We start from the raw sequence: 21662 nt of genomic DNA, 5'->3' as shown, positions 1-21662 counted from the left end.
GTCACCTATATCCCATATTTAAAATTATTACCTAATGTTAGAGCTGGGGGAAAAGTTCCGAGGTCATCAAGAACAAATCCTTCATTTTTTAGAGGACAACCTGTGCCTAGAGAGGTTATATATTCTGCATTTTGAAAAAAATCTTTATCACCGTTATATTACAGGAGGTTCCTCCTGAACACTGAATGGTAATGGCCTCCTCCTTGCCAAAGGAAACAGAATCCCTGTTCTAGTCCTCCCAAATCTCTTCTGCTAGAGATCCATGCCAGCTTTTGTCTCTAACACACTGATTTCCAACTCTAAGTGCAGAGATGGTGAATTTGCAGCAACTAGGCAAGTAAGCTTTTAGGGCTACAGTTAAACTGCCTGGATTCAGAATATTCTAAGAAAGAAATTGCAGGAATATTACTCAGCCATAAAAAAGAACAAAATAATGCCATTTGCAGACACATGGATGGACCTAGAGATTGTCATACTTAGTGAAGTAAGTCAGACAAAGACAAATATCATGGTATCACTTATATGTGGAATCTAAAAAAAATGGTACAAATGAACCTATTTACAAAACAGAAATAGAATCACAGGTGTAGAAAACAAACTTATGGTTACCAAGGTGGAAAGGGGAGGAAAGGGATAAATTGGGAGACTGGGAATGACATATACACACTACTATATATAAAATAGATAACTAATAAGAACCTACTGTATTGCACAGGGAACTCTACTCAATACTCTATAATGACTTGTAAGGGAATAGAATCTACAAAAGAGTAGACATATGTATATGTATAACTGATTCACTTTGCTGTCAGCAGAAACTAACACAACATTGTACGTCAACTATACTCCAATAAAAATTTTTTAAAAAACAAGTTGCCTATCTTGGTAATCACCAAATTTCAAGGATTCAAAGGTTAACAAACAGCAATTCTATCTGGGATGTCACCATGCTTACTTCAGCATGAATCACAAAGAAAAGCCTGTGAGCTAGTCTAGAAAGCCTGTAAAGCCATCACACATGGACCTGAAGCAACACTATAAACATAAAAATGAGCAGGAAAAGAAAATCCAGGCAACCTAGCATAAAAAGTAGGAATTGGGGCAAAGGGAGTGAAGTAGGGAAAATCAAAGGACATGGTAGACAACCAGTCAGTAAGCAGTGTTTATGACTATTTAAGAAGGACCATTACTAAGCACAGTGAATGACACACAGCAGTACAATAAATATTATGAGTTAACATATGCTGAAAATTACAAAACGGAACCTAAAGAAGAGATTCCACTCCGGGAATTCATTGCTGGGGGAAAGAAGACTTGCCCTCCATGTCCCCACCCTGAGCAACTCCCTTTTACCTTTCTTTGCCTGAGTTTCCCAATGTATGAAATGGGGGTAAAAGCCCCATTTCCAAGGTGTGGACAAAGTTGAGATAACATGCAAAGAGGATTCAAAGCTCACACAAATGCAATCGCCTGACAGCACCACTGGCATGTCTCACAAGCAATCTCAAATTTAATAAGCACAAAATGAAACTTTCAATAATCCCCCTCAATCTGCTCCTCAACTTGCTCATCTCAGTAAAGGAAACCATTCCAGTACTCTAGCCGTCATTCTTGCTCTTCCTCCTCATCCAACCCATCATCCAGTCCTATCCATTCTAACCTTCAAATAGCATTCACTTCTATCTGCACTGTCATCACCCTAATCTAAGCTACAATTATCTCTCACATAAATTACTGACCTTGCTCCAGCACACCAGCTTTTGCAGTTCCTCAAATGTGTTATGCTCCCTCCTGACAAACTCCTGTTCACCCTTTGGGTCTCATTCTAGAGTTTTCACTCACTCCTCATTCATTGCACTCTCACACCATTTTGAAGTACTTATGTATTTGTGCAATTTTTTTTTCACAAACGGCTAAAAATCCAACTAAACTAAGAGCTCCACGAAGGTAGGCACTGTGATTTGTTTGGTTCTCCTGCTGAAAACCGGGTCTAGCACAGTTTAGGCCCAAACATTTGAATGACTCCAGCTGAGGTGGAGACATAAAGTAGCCAACTACAACTCCTAACTCAAAAAGACAGCTGCCCACGTTGCTTCAACACCTCCCCACCTCCACTCTCAACAGCTCAGACCAAACCATTCATGGCATCAGATAATTCAGGTCTCCAACCTCGGGCAGCCTCTGCTTTCTCCACACCTCCCCCCCACTAAAGTTCCAGGTCCAAAGAGAACCCCTCAACCCTGGGGCGGGAAGGGACGTGCCTCTTTTGCCCCTGCGGGTGTCGGGGTGCCAGACTACCCAGGAGAAGTTTCCTAATCCGGATACCCTGGCCGAGCGTCTGAACACTGGTCCGCGCAGCCGTGACGCACGCAGGCCCGAGCGCTTCGTTAGCTATGAAGCAACAAAGTGCGAGGCGCTTCTTTGAGATTTCTCAGACACAATTTAAATCGCGCGTCCCGGCTCGAGCGTAAAGGCGGGTCGCAGACCCTCAGATATCCATTCTATTCAAGAAGGTGGGACAGAAAACACGACGACCCACACGCCTTGCCCTTTAAGAAACACCCCCGTTTGAGCCAGGCGGGGCTCCGAGTAAATCAACGCGAGAGCCACCTGCTTCCGCCCGCTTCCTGCTCTCTGCTCTCCGGACCGGAAGGAAGGAGGTACTTACCCCGCCCCCGGCTTCTACCTCACAAGGCAGCGCGGCCCCAACTGCGGCCAATCGGTGGGCTCATTCTAGGCCACGGCCCAGAGAGCCAATGGAAAGTCGCGGCGCGCGCAGAGCTTCCTCTCTTTCTCACCGGCCCCCTCCCTTCCGCCTGCCGACTTCCACTCAGCCCCTGGCGGAGGAAGTGATGTCACAGGCCCCATGTGAGCGGATTGCAACACATGCAGCTGCCTGGAAAGAGGGAGCCGGTGTCCTACGTCAGAGCCGCCGCCGCGGAGCCGCCGCCGGGGAGGAGCAGCCGCTGCCGCCCAGGACTGGGCCCTTAGGTAAGCCAGGGGGAGGGAAAGGCCAGCGACCACCACGGCGGGCCGTGCGGGGCGGGAAGAGGAGGGACTCGGGGGTGGCGAGGAAGGGGGCCGCTCTGCCCCAGCGGCGGCGCTAACTCTGTGGTCTTGGTGTCTCCGGGCCCCGCCGGGCCGCTCTAGGGAGGAGGAGGCGAGAAGATGGCGGACGACCCCAGTGCTGCCGACAGGAACGTGGAGATATGGAAGATCAAAAAGCTCATTAAGAGCTTGGAGGCGGCCCGCGGGTGAGAGCCGCGTCTGGGCCCCCCAATGCCCTCTTGGTTTCCGGACCCCTCAGGATGGCCGCCCCCGCGCCGCATGGCCGGATGAGGAGAACCTGGCAGTAGCCAACTCCCGCCTTCTGGACCTCTGGGTAGTAGCCCTAGTCCTAGGGGCGAGGGTCTGCGCGGTTGGTCCGAGAAGGGACCCTTTCCCCTGTTAGGGCTAAGGGGTCTCTCTCCCGGGGCTCGGGCCACTCGACCCCCTCGTGGTAGGCTACTGCTACTTTTGTACCCCTTTCAGGCGCTTGAATACAGAGCCTCCCGTTTTGAGCTCTAGGTGCTGCCACCCAACTCGGGTGCTGCTGGGGGAAAGGGCCCGGCCTTGCTTTCCGAACCCTTTCCCTGATTTCCTCTCTTCTCCTTCCTTCACTTTTCTCAGCCAAGCCTCATTAAAATGGCCTCCCCCTCCCGGGCTTCTGAGACCCGGGTGGGTGAAGTTTGGATGGGGCGGGAAGGAGGGGTTGTCAGGGAGAACCTTTTTCTGACTTCCTCTGATTTCTTTGGGTCTTACAACTCTCCCAATATGACTTCCTCCAAGTCCTTTAATTACTCCGTAGCTTCCTGGTGTTAGCTGTTACAGGATCCACCTCTAAACTGAAAATGTGTGCGGAGTCGGGGAGTGGGGGAGGTTTTGGTTGACAGGCGTGTATCTGTATATACAGGAGAAATCCCAGTTATGGGGCCGTTCGTGTGAACTGTACCAACAGGGTCTCTTTTGGCCTCTGTCTGGAACTCTTGGGGTAGAGGTGCTGATGTATTAGTATTTATGCTTTTTGAAATTCAGAACTGGATTAAGCGGGCTTTGAGGGTTTTTTTTGTAAATTTGGGTAAGAAACTATTGGTGTGTCCGTTTTGGTAAGGGGAGACTAGGTTAAAATTGACTTTATATGCTCTTTTTTAATTAAAAAAAAGTTCTTTGGGGGAAGGTGTGTCAGAGGTATACCTGTTCTCTCACTATATTACTTTATTTTGTTCTTTTTCCCAGTCATAGAAACTCTTTACTTACAGGAAGTGGGTGGGGGGAGTGTTTGGAACATGACATATTTGTACGTCTTCAGCATTCTTAGAAGAGCAGAGTGGCTTGTCCTGGGCCATGTTAAAAGTTGTTTTCAGTACAGGAATTGGACATTCTGGTTTCCAGCCCAGGTTTGTCCTTGCTTTGTAGATTTGCAGTGATGGGATTCATCAAATTCATAGTTGTTACTGCTTTATGAAATAAAGTATGCTTAGTTCCATTGAAGGCCCATGGCTAACAGTTTTGTCATTGTGTTGTTTTGTTTAAAAATTTATTTATTTTTTATTTATTTATCTTTGGCTGCATCGGGTCTTTGTTGCTGCACATGGGCTTTTCTCTAGGTGCGGCGAGCGGGGGCTACTCTTCATTGTGGTGCGCGGGCTTCTCATTGCGGTGGCTTCTCGTTGCGGAGCACGGGCTCTAGGCACGCGGACTTCAGTAGTTGCAGCACGCAGGCTCTGTAGTTGTGGCGCACAGGCTTAGTTACTCCGTGGCATGTGGGATCTTCCCGGACCAGGGCTCGAACCCGTGTCCCCTGCAGTGGCAGGCGGATTCTTAACCACTGTGCCACCAGGGAAGTCTCTGCCATTGTATTTTATTCCTAGTAATTAGTGACAGTTCTGTTTGGGGTGAAACTTTAGTTTAGTCCTTTGCAGTTACTGGGGCTTTTGCTCACTTTCTCTGATGTGAATTGAAGGTGGCAGCTTATTTTTCATTCCGTAGGTTTGTTTTTCTTTGAATTTAGTACGATATTCAGACCTAGATAATAATCTTAACAAGAACTTGAACACAGATGATTCTCTGCTACATGGTAGAATGAATAATTATTCCCCAAGTGTGAGAATACTGTACAGGAGGAGCAATATAGGTCATGACCCATTATGATGCACTACCAGGAATTAGCCGGGTTCTTTTGTTTCACTAGCACCTGCTGTTACGTTACTTGAATCCTTCACTTGAGTATGGCTTTAACAGTTTGCTGTTGTTACTGTTGTTTAAAGCTGGATGTACCCCTTGGGTTTGTTCTCTTATTACTTTTTTTAAAAAAAATATTTATTTATTTATTTGGTTGCACTCAGTCTTAGTTGCAGCACGTGGGCTCCTTAGTTGTGGCATGCATGTGGGATCTAGTTCCCTAACCATGGATTGAACCCCAGCCCACTGCATTGGGAGCATGGAGTCTTCACCACTGTACCACCAGGGAAGTCCCTCTTGTTACTTTAACTTGAAAGCAGGTTCACACATTAGAATTTGAATACATTACATACTCTGAGGAAGTCTAAAATATGAATTCAAACTATAATTTGCTTCTTGTCCAAGTGAAGTGACATAGAAGATAACAGTGCTTAATAACAGCATTCCTTTTACTGCTTGATGAAGGAAGCTCATTCTTAAATTTGTTCCTACCCATGTTACCTAACCTCTTGAAACTTTTAAGCTCCTCTTTAAAGCTTTTAAAGACTTTAGTCCTTTAATTAGCAAAGTCCATTAAAGTGTAAAGCATACTAAAAATGAGGTTCTCTTTGCAGAACTTTTTCTCCAAGTAGTAGTTTTTCTACAAGATTAAGCTGTCCTCTAAACAGTGTGGTTCATAATCATGTCCTGCTTTGCCTACTTTGCTTTTATTCAGGATTTGTTTACATCTTGATCCCATGAAAATGTAAAATCTTGGCCGTGTCTAGGTATCAGGAAGGGAGTCACAAGTTTCTTCTGTTTGACTCAAATGGTTCTTGGTATATACCAATTTCTTTTTGAGAATCGCAAGATTGTATTATCATGGTTGAGTTGTGTTAGTCAGACTCATTAGATTATCATAGTGTACAGTGAGAAATGTTCTTTCTTCTTTACCTAATGGTAAAATACTAATAGGAGAAGTGTGATGGACTTTAAGCACAAACTGGATAGCACAATGAATCTGTCTGGGCTGGTGTTTAAGGGGCAAGTTGTGGGTTTCAGGAGAAAACAGGTTGTGTTCAAGCATGGTTATTAGCACTAGATAGCACTTAGTGGCAGATTAGTAGAATGGCTTTGGAAATGAAGATTTCTTCTCCACCCGCCGCCACACACACCCCACCCCCCAGCAATTCTGGGCATGAGAACCACAGATTGGTTTGTTTTTAACCCTGGCTCTTAAGGTATGCTGGGATAAGAGTAATTCTGAAATTGAGATAGTCAATATGTGATTATCTTGATATATGACCCCAACGGTAATGTAGCTTTAAAGGGGAACTACCTGTAAAATGGACTCACTGATTAAGTACATCTGAACAGAGTGAAGTTTCTAAGCACAATAATTTATTGCACACTTAGCATGTTATAGACACTGTGTTAAGCAATACATTATTTCATTTAACCCTCACAAGAAGTATTGCCACAATATGGTGGTAAAGGCAAACTAAGGCTGTGAGGTTGAATATCTTACTTTCTGGAATGTAGCAATGCCCAGGATTTGAACCAATGTGCTGTACTGCCCAATGGATATATTTTATGTTAAAAAAAAAAAAAAAAGGCAAGACTACACTTACTCAAATTGTAATCTGAGCTGTAACAGACTATTTTATGCTATGGAAGACCACTTACAGGAGCCAAAATGACTAAAATGGGGAACTTGCTAGGAGTCTTTTTGTAGTCTTTTGTCTTACTTAATTTTCTGAGTTAAAAAGTGTGTTACACATATAACGTGAATTTAAGTTGGGTGGAACATAATATTTAGCTTCGTATAAGCCTGGTAGAATGTTGGTTTCTGTGTATGCTAGTAAAATAACCAGCTAATTCTTTTCCTATATATAAGTCCCACTTAAAGTTAATGATAGCTCTTCCTGGTTTACGATTGCTCTTGGCGTATTCTTTGTAGTTGGCTTAATGAGAATAAATGTGTACATAAGTCAATTGGAACTAGGACCACGTGGATGGAAACCATGGTTGTGGGTATTTTGAATAAAGAACTAAACCAGGTGACGATATGTAGGAGAAAGGTAGATGGGAAATTTAGGTTGTTTTTTCCTAATGTTTTCTGAGCCAGCAAGAGGTAGCCACAGAAATTGTGTTGGAAGCTTTATAGTTTTCAGGTATTAAAATCATAACCAGAGCCTGTTATTACCAAGGACAGTGGTGAATGTAACCAAGGAACAGACAAGGTTCTTTTGGGCTAAATTGTGTCTGTGGGTGTTAGAATATTTTTTTGCTTATCTTCGGCAGGGAATCTTATATATTTCATATATAATGAGGGCTCAGTCAGATAACCCATGTTTGAAGATCAGTGCAGTTTCTAAGCTTCATTTGAATCTTCTGTGGTCTTTGGGCATTTTTAAAGCTTTTGTTAAAAACAACTTGTAGATATCTTGACTTTGAAGGAAGTAAATTACCTGGCTTTACATGACTATCTTTCCTGCCCCCAAATACAACTGGTGGGGGGACTGTCTTTTTCTTCTACTCTGAGTAGCTCTGATACTAGATGTGTGTTTTTTTTCCCCACACCAAGCAGTTCTCCAATTCTCACTGGATACCAACTGAGCGTTCCTACAGTTGAATTAGATTCTGACACTACCCAGAGTTAGTGTCGGATCCCAGTAGGTAATGGGGTCAGTCCCACAAGACTGCCCACACTTGTGATGTCAAAGCAAGTCCTACCCTACCCTACTTCTCAGACAGGCTATAATTTGGGGGTTCCTGTGACTCCCTCCTTGGGTTCAGTAATTTGTTAGAATGGCCCAAAGATCTCAGGGAAACTATGTTAACCGGTTTATTACAAAGGATATTATAAAGGGTATAGACAAACTGCCAGATGAAGTGGTACGTGGGGCAAGGTCTGGAAGGGTCCAAGTGCAGAAGCTTCTGTCCTTGTGAAACTGGGGTATGCCACCTGGGTTTACCAACCCAGAAGTTCATTAAATCTTGTTCAAGAGGTTTTTTTAATAGAGCTTACTCTGCAAGTTCCCGTTCCCATAGGTCTGTGGATAGAGCAGAAAGTTCAACCCTCAAAAAACTTGGTCTTTCTGGTGACCAGCTCCATCCTAAGTCTGCCTAGGGGCCCCACCCTAAGCCACTTCATGGGCACTCCGTATGAATAACGTAAACTCCCATCTCAGGAAATTCTGCGGGATTTAAGAGCTTTGCTAAAGGCCGGGGACAAAGACCAAAATCTCCACAAAATTCCTTACATTATATTGAATTAGAACTTAGTAATTTTATGAGATCATTGAATAGGTTTTTTTTTTTTTTTTTTTGCGGTATGCGGGCCTCTCACTGTTGTGGCCTCTCCCCTTGCGGAGCACAGGCTCCGGACGCGCAGGCCCAGCGGCCATGGCTCACGGGCTCAGTCGCTCCGCGGCACGTGGGATCTTCCCGGACCAGGGCACGAACCCGTGTCTCCTGCATCAGCAGGCGGATTCTCAACCACTGCGCCACCAGGGAAGCCCTGAATAGGTTTTTTAAAGACAAATAATACAGACAGATTGTTTATATGGTTCAAATAAATTAAAGTATCTAAAATGTGTTTGGGTACTTTTTCCAAGTGAAAATTGTTGATTAGTAGAACACTCACCTAAATGACACCTGGAACATTCTCAGAGCGATGAATTTCAGGTACTTTTATTTTTACTTTTGTTCTCCATATCCTTAAAGAGCTGGCTGTAACTAGAGTGATACTTTGTAGTTTTTCATACTAATACCAGAATATTCAGGCTCTTAAAAGGCTTTTTTCATCCTCTGTTCTGGCTTCCCCTGCCCCTCCTGTCTCTGATTGTTAACAGACAGGTAAAAGATCCCACTAGAGAAAAGTCAGGAATTAGAATATTTTTTAATTTCCTGAGAAGAGATGAGTGTAGAACAAATAACTACCGAGGTCTTGATGGCTTCTCACTAAGGGGTCAAAATACAGATGCCACCAACAGATCTGAGCCATGAGAAGAGAGCAAGAAAGGTAATAAAGGGAAGAGGAGGAGATAAGAGTAGGGTGTGGTGGTGTTCCTCAGTCCATTCCAAGTGTCATAGGCTGCCTGCCTTAACTCGGATCTAGTCCTAACTGCCGCTGTATTCTGGCATGGTGTTCTGTGCACTGTGAACCTAATGAACAATTACTTTCTTTGAATTTCAACTCTTGACAGACTTCTCATTGTAATAGCAGATACACTTATCCTTCCAGGAAAGGAAGGCTTGCTCTGGACACATTCCTAGGTAAGCAAGAGTACCTAATTAGAATACCGTTTAAGGCAGAATGTAATGTAGGTCTCCAGTGTCCGTCCCCCCTTTTCCCCTCCCCCCAACCACACATACACCAGTTGGACCCCTTTAGCAGAGGGCCCTTTTTCTTTGAGCTTGGGGTTGAGAGTGTGCTCAGTGTGGCAAACCTTTCAGAACATGTTTGGTTGTGAGAAAACTTAAAATGTGGGTTTTGTAGCAGGGCTAAATGGTTTTAGATCCTATTTAAAGAGTCAGAAGGAGAAATCTGCCTCTTTTCCTTAGACCTCCTGCTGGAACTGTCCCTCTGAGAACTTGCGCAGCAGAAATTTTTTGAGTCCAGCCTGTTCTCCAGGGATCTCAGAATAGAACCTTCTTCTAGAATACATTCAATAAGTGTCTCTTAATGCTTCAGCAGCCTGCTCTTTTAGTGACGGGGAGAAAGGATTTAGAGGGGGTTCAAGATTCTTCTTTCCAGCAAGTTGGAAATTATGAGATTTCTCTTTGGGGCAGCTGTCCTCAGCATGATGAAGTTCCCTCCGATAACAGCTTTCTCTTATGACACTGGACATACTTTGAACCCTAGCTTACTGCCTATCAGGAATGAAAATTTCCTCTTTTTTTTTTTTTCTTTTTCTGAACAAGTATCTTTTTCTTTTAATCTAAGTGAATTGAGATAAACAATGATTGTTCTTTTTCTCACCTCTAAACATAACTGAGTTTGATTAAAAGCCATAATTTCATTATTATTCTTGTGGATACAAAGATAAAAATACTTGATTCTTTTACATTGATAGATTGATCAAGCTTTCTGTGCTTTAATCCAGCCATCTCTCTTTTATCTCCTTAATTTGTATGTAATAGTTATCTTATAAGTACTTACATGTTCACTTTGTCCTTTTTTTTAACCTCCAAGTTGTTTTTTATCTTTTTTAACACCAATTTTTGGACATGTAGCTTTCATCCAGCGTATACTTTGTCTTTACTCATCACCATCTTTTCTGCCCAGTTCAGAGGACTTGACATTTTCAGGTGCCTGACAACAACTTCTTGTCATGCAGATAACTTGGGGGGTACTGGTCCTGTACTCTACTGTTTTCACACTTTTGTTTTATCCTTTAAGGTCTCTTTTAGAAGAATGATCCTAGTCAAAACAAAAGATTGTCTTTTTCTTGCCATATCTGTGGCCTTGTAAATTAGATTTTCCCCCGAACTCACATCTAAGTATATGAAAAACAAAGCCCACAAATGTATTTTTTACTATTAACCAGTCAGCTTACAAGCTTCATCAAACATCTGTAGGTTGGACATTTATACATTTAGGGGAGCAGTGTGTAATACGGTGAGAATGGTCTGACACACAACCTTGGAGTGATACTATGAACCATTTCTGGCTCCAGAATAACATGGTACATGTTGAAGGAGATGTAGTGTAAGCAAATGATTTGGGTCTTGAATGAGGCATTGGGCATTGTCAAAAACTGACAGTTTTTAACTACTTGAGCAGATTTCCTAGGCAAGACAAGTGTTTCAAAGAATGTTACTGTGGGCATTGGTATTATTTGGCTGATACAGTATCTTTGATACACTGATGTAGTGGAGCTGTAACTGATCTGGGACTGAAATGGTCACTAAAATTCATTCTTGATTAAAAGCCAGTTAGCCTAAAATTAGATTCAAAAGCTTTGTGTTGGTCGATGGTTGGTGAGCTGTCAGGGTATTGAAATAGTGCAGAGTATTTGCATATATGTGCCTTGGTAAAGTTGGCTTGACAGAGTTTGACAGTCCCAACACAGTTTGCCTTTCAGCCTAAATAAACTTTAGTTTGCAAGTACTGAAAGTACACTGATCCCCAGACATTAATTCTTTAATACATCTGGATATTTTTAGCTTTTTACTGAAGAAGAAAAAAAGTTTTCTTCCTATTTGGCTATCCCATTCTCTGGCATCTTCTGGCCTTTATGACTCTACTTAAGCAAGAAGGCTCCTCGGGAAAGACAGGGTTAATCAAATAATGAAACTAGTTTTCTGAAGATGGGTTGAATAGCATACATTTTGGCTCCTCACAACAGCTCTGTGAGAAAAGCTATTACTGCTGTTTCATGGATGAAGAAATTTGAAGTACAGAGAGATTAAGTAGCTTGCCTAATATCACAGTCTAGTACGGGGCAGTGCTAGAATCTGTTCCCACTTTCCTGATTCCAGAGCCTCTGATCGTAACTATTGTACCACACTGCCTTGCTCTTTGATTAGTATTTCTTTTGCTGAATAGAAACATCTATTCCCTTCTGAAAGGAGGATTCTTGTCCAAGGAGATCTTCAATTTACTAGAGGGAGCAGATCTGTGGAGACCAAGACAAAGATAAAAGGGAAGAGGCATGCTGTTTGCAAATCTACCCTAGAAGAATTTGGGTACTGAACATGTTTGTTTTTAATGAGCGTCATTGGTAAGGGAAAAAACTTAAGTTTTAAATCCTTCCCCAGACGCTCATTTGTGTATTAGAAAGAAGATTAACAGGAAGGCTGTGGCTTTTATTTGAAAAGTACTTGCATAGTGGCCAGGAAAGATAAGAAGTGGACTTTCTCATTTATACAGTCCTGTGTAGAACACTGGTTGTTAGTAAGTCCCTAATGTTGGTTGTGATTGATATCGCCTGGCTTTGCACTGATGTGAGAATGCTAGAGAAATTTTCCAGCTTCTGCTGCTCCCTGGTGGAATATTCCACTAGGTCGATTTGTTTGTTTTTAGTTTTCTTTTTATGACAAAGTAAATTCCTGTAATTGTAGAAAAAATACTCCACCAGATACATACATTTTTGTTTTGGAGGACAGCAATCCTAGTACTTTGAGGATAAAATGAACCTTCTGTATACTTTCTGTAAAATATTGGGACATCTTGAATTACTCTGTCCTCTAGGATAGAGACTGCTCTAATGTCTCAGCATGTTCAGATATTGGTACTTGTCCCATCTGGTAATGGCATCTAACCCTGAGGTCAGTTGCACAAAACCAATTTCTAGTAACTTTGTCTAGCCTCTTTGAACAGTAACAGAATCCTCCCTTAGTTTGGTATTCTACAAGCTCTTTATAAAAAGCAGCCCCATCTACCTCCTACCTGCATCATAGGTAATATGGGGGGCAGGCATCAAGGTGAGGATGAACCAATTAAAGGTGGCAAAAGAAGGCATTCTGAAAGTGTTAGTTTTGTTGTGGTAAAAGACTGATGGGATGGTGTGAGCATTTTAGTGAAGCTAAAGCAGGGACGACTAGTCATTTCTAGGCACATGTTAGTTCCTCTCCAAAGATTGTCAAACTTTTAATTGGTATTTTATTTAGTAGTTTAAAATCTCTGGCGTCCGCTTAGAAGAGACTATATAGAGAAGACCCTATTTTTTCTGTTAGCAGTTAACCATTTATTCATTCTCAAATGTTTGAGCATCCACTATGTCCTGAAATGAGTTCTGCTTTCAATAAGTAAGTTGTTGTTTCACTGTTACTTGGTGGAAGAGAAAACAGGTCAGATCTTTGAAGTGACTGATAACCAGATAGAAATGCCTGTCTCTGAATTATATCAGAATATTTAATCCATGCCACAGCTGTAAGATGAAGCCACTTAAGCTATTTAAAGTTTTAGAGGGAAATGAATTTCTGTATATCTCCCTTGTGATAAATTACAAAACAACTTCTAGTGTTCTGACCATAAAGTTAACTTTTATCTCCCTCTTTGGACTTACTCAGATTCAAAGAAGACTACAGCGCCACCTAACAGTGTTGCTCCCCACCTCACCCCACCCCACCCCACCCCACCCCACCCAGCTGTGCTGTGCCCTTAATTCTGGTTTTTACTATCAAGGGCAGGGAGGTAGGGCACAAGAAGCTATCAAGTTCCATCTAGTTACCATTTAGCAATCTATCTGCTTCCATGCTAGGCACTTGACATATATTCTCTTATAGAATCCTCATGACCTTGTGAAGGAAGGAGAAACTGAGTCCAAATGGATTTATGTGTAATTTGCCCTACGTTGTGCCAATAGGACAGGACATGAACCCAAATCTGTCTGATTCGGAAACCTGTGCTCATAACCACCCTCCTATTACGTTTCCATATTAAACCCATATAAAGACCATGGTGAATAAAGTGACAAAAGGAGTAGTAATTGGAGAGGAACTGATTGATTTTCAGCTGGTGATCCATATAATGTAGCTAGCTTAGTGAATCCCAGAAATTCTGTGTCTGAGATTTAAGTTGAGGTTTGTGAGCTTGAAAAGGGAGTAGGGGAAACCTTGGCCATCCATATCCTAGGCATATCCCAGACAAACACTGAGATGAAAGCTTCTTGGGGAGCATATACTCTTAAGTCCCAACTAGACAGTATAGTAGGCAGTCTCTAAAATGCAACTGGCCCTAACTTGAAGGTAGTTCTGTTATGCAGGGGTGATAAGATGGATGGCAGGGGTTTGATGATAGGGTTCTGGCTGGAAAAAGTTGGGTACATCTGAGCCATCACAATTCACTGGAGTTGTTACTGCTAGGGTAAATGACAGCAGCTTACTTGCAGCAATTGGGCTCTGAGTTTCTCTTTAGGTAAGGGTGAGGTCATGGAATCTCCACGACTTGAGCTGGCTGAGAGGTCCTGCTTAAAGGCATAGAAAGCAACCCAGACACAGTGATTCTTAACCCTAGTTATGCATTAAAATCTACCTGATTCTGTTTAAATCAATCCATTTGAGAACTGAGACTTTCTTAACCCATAATCACTATCACCCTCATTCTCCCTGTTCAAGAGCTATTGAGTCAGAATATAGAGGAAGGGGAGATCTTTTTGTACCTGAGCATTTTTGCTTTGCTTTTTTAGAAAGCTCTCCAAGGGTTCTGCGGCTCTCATGCAAATTGGCCAGTGGACAAGCTTGTGGGTACCACATTTTCTTCTACCTGTCTTTCTAAAGTGTTCTTGAGCATTGTTAATGATGAGCACTGGTGAGATCTTTACAGGTCAAAGAGTACCTAGATTTTTCTTTTTGTGTGTCGCTCTTATGACCATCTGCATCAGCAGGCTTCTTGAATCCTAAGGCTGGAACCCTAAGAGCCGTAAAGTTACTTAAACATATACCCCACAGCCCAGGCTTTGCTCTGCTTACCTTGTGTTTTCTTCTTTAGAGACCTTTCAGTCCTGACAATCTGAACCTTATGTTTCCCTGTCCGTAGTGTTTAGGGGCCATGAAACCTTGGATTAGGTAAGTAACTGGTGGTACTACTCTAGGGAGAGAAACTTTCCTTTCAGTGGTCACCTTTGAGAATGAGGGAACAGAAAGCTGTCAGCTATTTCTTTAAATTCCCTTCCTTCCTGAGTTTTGTCTAGTATTATTTACTGTCCGTATTTAGTCTACTTACAGCTACTTCCTTCTGTCTCCCAGCTGTTTTATTTCTCAGAAGTTAGTCCTCTGGGTGAAAGCACTGCTGAACTCTTCTTTGAAAAGGGAACGTGCCCCTAAAATGATGAGAAACAAGAAGGGATCTGAGAACAGAGGCCCCTAGAGGCCTTACATGGCACATTGTATGTTGTGTCTTATTTTGCTCCGTTTTTACAACCTGCATGTGAATCATTGCTGTATACCTCATAATTCACTGGCTCTTGAATGAGAGCCTTTTGACTTTGGGAAAGGGACATGGTGACAAAGCAGAGGAGTGGATGAAAACTTTAAAATTAAAGGCATAGTTTGCATACACTGCCAGCAGCTCCTTAGTGAGAGCTTTATTTCTCATTCTCCCCTTAGGACTGTTTGCTCTACTTTAAAATGAAATACTCAGCTTCCTTGGTTTTATTTTGGTGTTTACACAAACTGGTCTAGCAACTTAGATTGGCTGGGGGGCGTGGGTGGGCGGGGAGGACTATTTATTTTGTTTGGAAGCTTTCCTGGAAAAACTTTTTTTTTTTAATTTATTTTTTAAAACCAGAAGCCTCCTTTTAAAAAAATTTTATTTATTTATTTATTTTTGGCCACATGGTGCAGCGTGCAGGATCTTAGTTCCCTGACCAGGGATCAAACCCATGGGCCCTGCAGTGGAAATGCAGAGTCCTAGCCACTGGACTGCCAGGGAATTCCTGGAAAAACTTTAATTTGCTGTATCAAACCCAACATACAAAACATCAGAGATTATAATGTGGCCTTTAAATTTCTAAAGTAAAAGCCATCCCTTTAAATAAACCTTGTTTCCTCATCCCCAGTCAGGTGTCAGATGAATTCAAAAACTTAAGATTTCCCCCAGACTGGGTAGGGAGAGGCACAAGGGGAAACTAGTGAAAGGTAATTTTTTTAAACATTAGTCAAAATTCAAAATGAGTAAGAAGCCAAGACTGACTAACTTTCAAGTAGTGTTTCAGATTAAGCAACTTGGTAGAAATCTACCAAACAAAATTTTTTGGCAGGCTATACTTCCAAACCATTTTTTTTAAGTGGAATCCTATAACAAGATTATGTTCTTAGGTATCTCTACCACTTTGTCCTCTCTAGGATGTTAAATGGATGTGAGTGCAAGGTTGCCCAACTCTGGTGCTATACAGTGAAGTTGCTTAATGGATGCTTATCTTCTTAACCTATCTGCAGTGGAAAGTAAATAGCTGCTTATCTTAAGGTCATTGCTTTGTCCTCCACGTGATTATCTTGCTTTAGGGATTTCCTTTAGGCATTTTGAGTTCACTCAGTTAGTTTATCCCAACATCCTTTTTAGCCTCAAACTTTACATCCTTTGGGGTTTGGTGCGCATTAGCTTCCTGAGCTCTGAGCCTTCACCCCTGCTATCCTTGGAGCCCCTTCTCATTACTTTTCCTACTTATTGCCTCTTTGCTAGTTCCATCTCCTAGGAAACTATTCTGTAAATCAGAGCACGTGAGCTTTTTAAAACTGAGCCCTTCTTTTGAGAAGTAACTAACTCTCTTGGTCCTTAAAGATTCCAAAAGCCCCGGGGTAGAGAAATATGCTCTTTTGAGAATTGTTCATCTGAAAACAGATACAAGCCAGTGAAGCCCATATTGCAACTTAACCTGTCTTTTTTCCCTATCTTGTATATTTTCATATTATACAGGTGGCACCTACAATCTAGAACAAGTTTGAAGTTAAATTTACTTGCCCAATTTTTCCAGCCCCTCCTAGATGAAGCAAACTCCTTTTCTCCTCTTGGGCCTATAAGATTTGGCAGAATTCCAGAAGGAATTATCAAAAAGTTTTTTGGAAATTCCTCTTCAGGAATCTAGCAAGATAAATATTGGAAATAAAGCAGTTTGTTACATTTGATAGCTGAAAAATAGGACCCAGAGCATACTCACTGACTGTAAAGATCATTTTTCTTTTTTTGTAATAGACGATACCAGTTTGTTTCATTTGAGAATTCTTTTTCTAATTCGGAAACTGGAACATAGCCACAGGTAGAATTGTATGAGAGCGATACATCTGACTTAGTGTAAATGTGTGTGTGCATAAGCAAGGGATTGTTCCGAATCACTCTGGTTTGTCAGTACTGTATTTGAAATTTTAGGTGATTTAAATAATGGAACTAGATATACATTTATATAGGTGAAGAAATAGCTATGGGTCAGGTGTGGTGTGTGGATATGCTTTATCTTACATGAAGTGTATCTTGGAAGCAGCTTTTTTAAAGATCATTTTCCTTGTGTTTGTGGTAACAACTAAAGCTGCCTATCATAAATTTGTTTGATTCTCTGGTCTGGCTAGAATATTTGCTCCCCTATCCAAGGGGTGGCAGCAGAGCACACACCATACTTTACCACGTACTGTCATTAAGTGACTTGTAGTTCGTTGGGGGAAGTATCACAAAGGTTGTGGACCAGCCTTCTAGATTTGGAGTAGATACCCCAACAGAAACAGTGCTGGTTTTGGAGACAGAACATAAGCTGACAATCTGAGAGCAACTATTTTGATAGTGGAAGAGCTTGATAACCAGCTTGTCTCCTTCTGAAGAAAACTTGTCTGACTAAGGGATTTGTGGAATTTACCACTAGGAGAAAACTTTCAAAGGGCAGGGTCTTGTGTAAATGAGGTCCCTTTCCAATGCTGGTACCAAGGTGCACATTTGTGAAGTTAATTTTACTCTAGAAAGATCGTTTCCAGACACTTCCAGATTTTAAACACCTATAGTTACAAAGCTAATATTAGGGGTTTTCTCTACTTTTTGATGATGTTCCCCTCACTATCTCTTCCCTTCTTTCTTATGCCACTTGGTACATAAGCCCATTTGACTTAACACTTTACCCATCTTTCTAACTTCTTTTTCTTGCCAATTTCCACCAGACACTGGATATGTGAGATTACACACTTTCGGTGATTAGTGGTAAGTTTAGGTGTTTCTGGCAGTCTTCCCAATTTATCTAAAGAAAGCCCCCACCCATTTCATTATGACACTAATACTTGTAATGATTAAACTTGTCATAGGCTTTAGGGGCATGATCTATAAGAATCTCAGGAAGTAACTTTCCTACAGACTCATTATCATGTAGAAACAGTCTGTAAAATGATAATCACATTTCTTAACATGCTTTGGCTCGTATCAGATCAGCTTTTGCCTTCAAAATATAAATTGGCTCAATTTGTTTATTTACTTATTTTTATTGAAGTAGAGTTGATTTAGTGTTGATTTACAGTGTTTAAAGTCTTCTGCTTTACAGCAAAATGATCAGTTATACATATATACATTCTTTTTTTATACTCTTCATTATGGTTTATCATAGGATTGTTTTGATTTTTTTTTTTTTTTTTTTGGCTGCATTGGGTCTTCATTGCTGCACGTGGGCTTTCTGTAGTTGTGGCGAGCGGGCACTCTTCTTTACAGTGTGCCGGCTTCTCATTGCAGTGGCTTCTCGTTGTGGAGCACAGGCTCTAGGCACGTGGGCTCAGTAGTTGTGGCACACGGGCTTAGTTGCTTCGTGGCATGAGGGATCTTCCCAGACAAGGGCTCAACCTGTGTCCCCTGCATTGGCAGGCGTATTTGTAACCATTGCACCACCAGGGAAGCCCGATAATTTAGTTTTATGTTTGCTTCAAGGAGAACTAGGAATATTGAAATGAGGTATTTCTTAACTGGTGGTGCTAGTAAGTATCTAGAGAATGTCTAGGTTAAAAAGATATGTTGCTGGCATCAGTATTAAGGTAAGAGCGAGGCTGGTGGCTGCTCATAAGGGACCTCCCATGTGACAAGGCCTTGGGGGTATCCTCCATAGGTCAGGGTTTAGTCCTGGTTTTTAGTTGTAGAAACTTGAATTTGCTTGAGTACCCAGAGTTGATCAGACTTTCAATGCATTGCTCTTTTTAATCAAACTGAAAAGTGATTAATATGTAAAATATATTTAGAGATACATTTATTTAGAGAGAGAGGTGTGTGTTTGGGGGTGTGACATTGTGTGAATCCAAGGCTCTCGTTTCCCATTATAAGGATACTTAGGGTGCTAAATTAGTGGTTATAAATTTTTGTGGTGAGCCTGGAATTTTATTTATTTATTTTTAATATTTATTTAATTTATTTTTTTGGCTGCGTCGGGTCTTAGTTGTGGCATGCCGGATCTTTGCGGTGTGGGCTCTTCCTTGTGGCACGTGGGCTTCTCTCTTGTTGTGGTGTGTGGGTTTTTTTCTTTCTCTAGTTGTGGCGCATGGGCTCTGTAGTTTTGCGGCACACCAGCTCTCTTGTTGAGGCTCCCGAGCTCAGTAGTAGTGCTGCTCAGCTTAGTTGCCCCACGGCATGTGGGTCTTAGTTTCCCGACCAGGAATCGAACCCACGTCCCCTGCACTGGAAGGCGGATTCTTTTTTTTTTTTTTTTTTTTTTTTGTGGTATGCGGGCCTCTCACTGTTGTGGCGTCTCCTGTTGCGGAGCGCAGGCTCAGCGGCCATGGCTCACGGGCCCAGCCGCTTTGCGGCATGTGGGATCTTCCCGGACCGGGGCACGAACCCATGTCCCCTGCATCATCAGGCGGACTCTCAACCACTGCGCCACCAGGGAAGCCCTGGAAGGCGGATTCTTTACCACTGGACCACCAGGAATTTTAAAGGGAGGGACCAGGATATTAAATTGGTATTTCATCTAGACTTTGGAAAGACTTGTTGCACCATCCTATGATGGCATCATCCTCTGAAGAACCACCAGATCCAAGCCTCTGCCATAGACTCAAGGTTAAACTCCAGGCTGTTGCCACACCCTTATCAAATCTTCTCTCTTCATTCCTTGGGGAATGAGGTGTTTCCCAAGAACCCCTTAAAGTGCCTTACTTCTTTACTTATTACAAAACTAATATTCATTCAAATAATTGAGCACCTACCATATTCTTTTTTTTTAATTGAAGTACAGTTGATTGTAAATCAAACTGTTATACAGCAGAGTGATTCAGTTGTACATACATATGCTTTTTCATATTTTTTTCCATTATGGTTTATTACAGGATATTGAATATAGTTGCCTGTGCTATACAGTGGGACCTTGTTTATTTTATATATATTAGTTTGTATCTGCTAATCCCAAACTCCTAATTTATCCCTCCCCCACCCGCTTTCTCCTTTCGTAACCATAAGTTTGTTTTCTACATCTGTGAGTCTGTTTCTGTTTTGTAGGTAAGTTCATTTGTATCATATTTTTAGATTCCACATGTAAGTGATATCATATGGTATTTGTCTCTGATTTCACTTAGTATGATAGTCTCTAGGTCCATCCATTTTGCTGCAGATAGCATTATTTTATTCTTTTTTATGGCTGAGTAGTATGCGTGTGTGTGTGTTTACCACATCTTTATCCATTCATCTGTCGATGGACATTTAGGTTTCTTCCATGTCTTGGTTATTGTTAATAGTGCTGCTGTGAACATTGGGATGTGTGTATCATTTCAAATTTTCGAGTTTCCTCTGGATATATGCCCAGGAGTGGGATTGCTGGATCATATGGTAGTTATATTTTTAGTTTTTTAAGGAACCTCCATACTGTTTTCCATAGTGGCTGCACCATTTTACATTCCCACCAACAGTGTAGGGAGGGTTCCCTTTGCTCTACACCCTTTCTACCAGTTGTTATTTGTAAATTTTTTGATGATAGCCATTTTGACTGTTATGAGGTGATAACCTCATTGTAGTTTTGATGTGCATTTCTCTGATAATTAGCAATGTTGAGCATCTTTTCATGAAATGTCTATTTAGGTCTTGTGCATTTTTTGATTGGGTTGTTTGTTTTTTGTCATTGAGTTGTATGAGCTGTTTGTATACGTTGGAGATTAAGCCCTTGTCAGTCTCATCATTTGCAAATACTTTCTTGCATTCAGTAGGCTGTGTTTTTGTTTTGTTTGTGGTTTCTTTGCTGTGCAAAAGTTTACAAGTTTGATTAGGTCCCATTTGTTTATTTCTGCTTTTATTTCTATTGCCTTGGGAGACTGACCTAAGAAAACACTGGTATGATTTATGTCTGAAAATGTTTTGTCTTATGTTCTCTTCTAGGAGCTCTATGGTGTCATGTCTTGTATTTAAGTCTTTAAGCATCTTGAGTTATTTTTGTGTATGGTGTGGGGGGGTGTTCTAACTTCACTGATTTACAGGTGGCCGTCCAGCTTTCCCAGCACCACTTGCTAAAGAGACTGTCTTTTCTCCATTGTATATTCTTGCCTCTTTGTCAAAGATAGACTGTAGGGGTGTGGGTTTATTTCTGGGCTCTCGATTCTGTTCCATTGTTCTATATATTTTGTTTTTGGAGCACCTACCGTGTGCTGAACACAATTCCTAGCTCTGGGTACACTTTGATTACAGTGGTGTAGCCCCTACCTTCATGGTCACCTTGAGTGATTTATTTCTACTATTTTAGGGGCATCTCACTTTTAACTCCCTTTATTAATGGTAACTCTTTACTTATGTGGTACTTAAACCTCTAATGCTATGCTTTCTTCGACAGCAATGGCACAAGCATGATATCATTGATCATTCCTCCCAAAGACCAGATTTCACGAGTGGCAAAAATGTTAGCAGATGAGTTTGGAACTGCATCTAACATTAAGTCACGAGTAAACCGCCTTTCAGTCCTGGGAGCCATTACATCTGTACAACAAAGACTCAAACTTTATAACAAAGGTAATCTGGAGCTTGATCATTTACCTCCTCTACTTTGTCTTGGTTGTATTTTCCACTTTGATCCTGCCATGAT

At 41.6% G+C, this 21662-nt stretch overlaps 1 protein-coding gene and 1 long non-coding RNA gene across 3 annotated transcripts in view; one reads left to right on the top strand and one right to left on the bottom strand.

Annotated features, from left to right (window-relative positions):
• Positions 1–2367: 2367 nt before the first annotated feature.
• Positions 2368–21662, top strand: part of ETF1 (eukaryotic translation termination factor 1) — a 28685-nt gene continuing 9390 nt past the window's right edge. The window contains exons 1-3 of one of the 2 annotated variants that reach the window (XM_059061300.2): positions 2368–2991; positions 3151–3254; positions 21414–21589. In XM_059061300.2, coding sequence (XP_058917283.1) covers positions 3169–3254; positions 21414–21589 — 262 coding nt within the window. In that variant the 5' untranslated portion in view covers positions 2368–2991; positions 3151–3168. The remainder of the gene's footprint in view (positions 2992–3150; positions 3255–21413; positions 21590–21662) is intronic. The other variant, XM_059061303.2, reaches the window with a different exon arrangement.
• LOC131755124 (uncharacterized) overlaps positions 11774–21662 on the bottom strand; it is a 29982-nt gene continuing 20093 nt past the window's right edge. Inside the window, exons 3-4 of the long non-coding RNA XR_010840244.1 lie at positions 14876–14972; positions 11774–11825 (exon numbers count right to left, since the gene is read on the bottom strand). This is a non-coding gene — a long non-coding RNA (uncharacterized lncRNA). The remainder of the gene's footprint in view (positions 11826–14875; positions 14973–21662) is intronic.

The sequence above is a fragment of the Kogia breviceps genome, chromosome 4, assembly GCF_026419965.1.
Source record: "Kogia breviceps isolate mKogBre1 chromosome 4, mKogBre1 haplotype 1, whole genome shotgun sequence".
Taxonomy (NCBI): domain Eukaryota; kingdom Metazoa; phylum Chordata; class Mammalia; order Artiodactyla; family Physeteridae; genus Kogia; species Kogia breviceps.
This window is presented reverse-complemented; position numbering and strand designations above follow the sequence as displayed.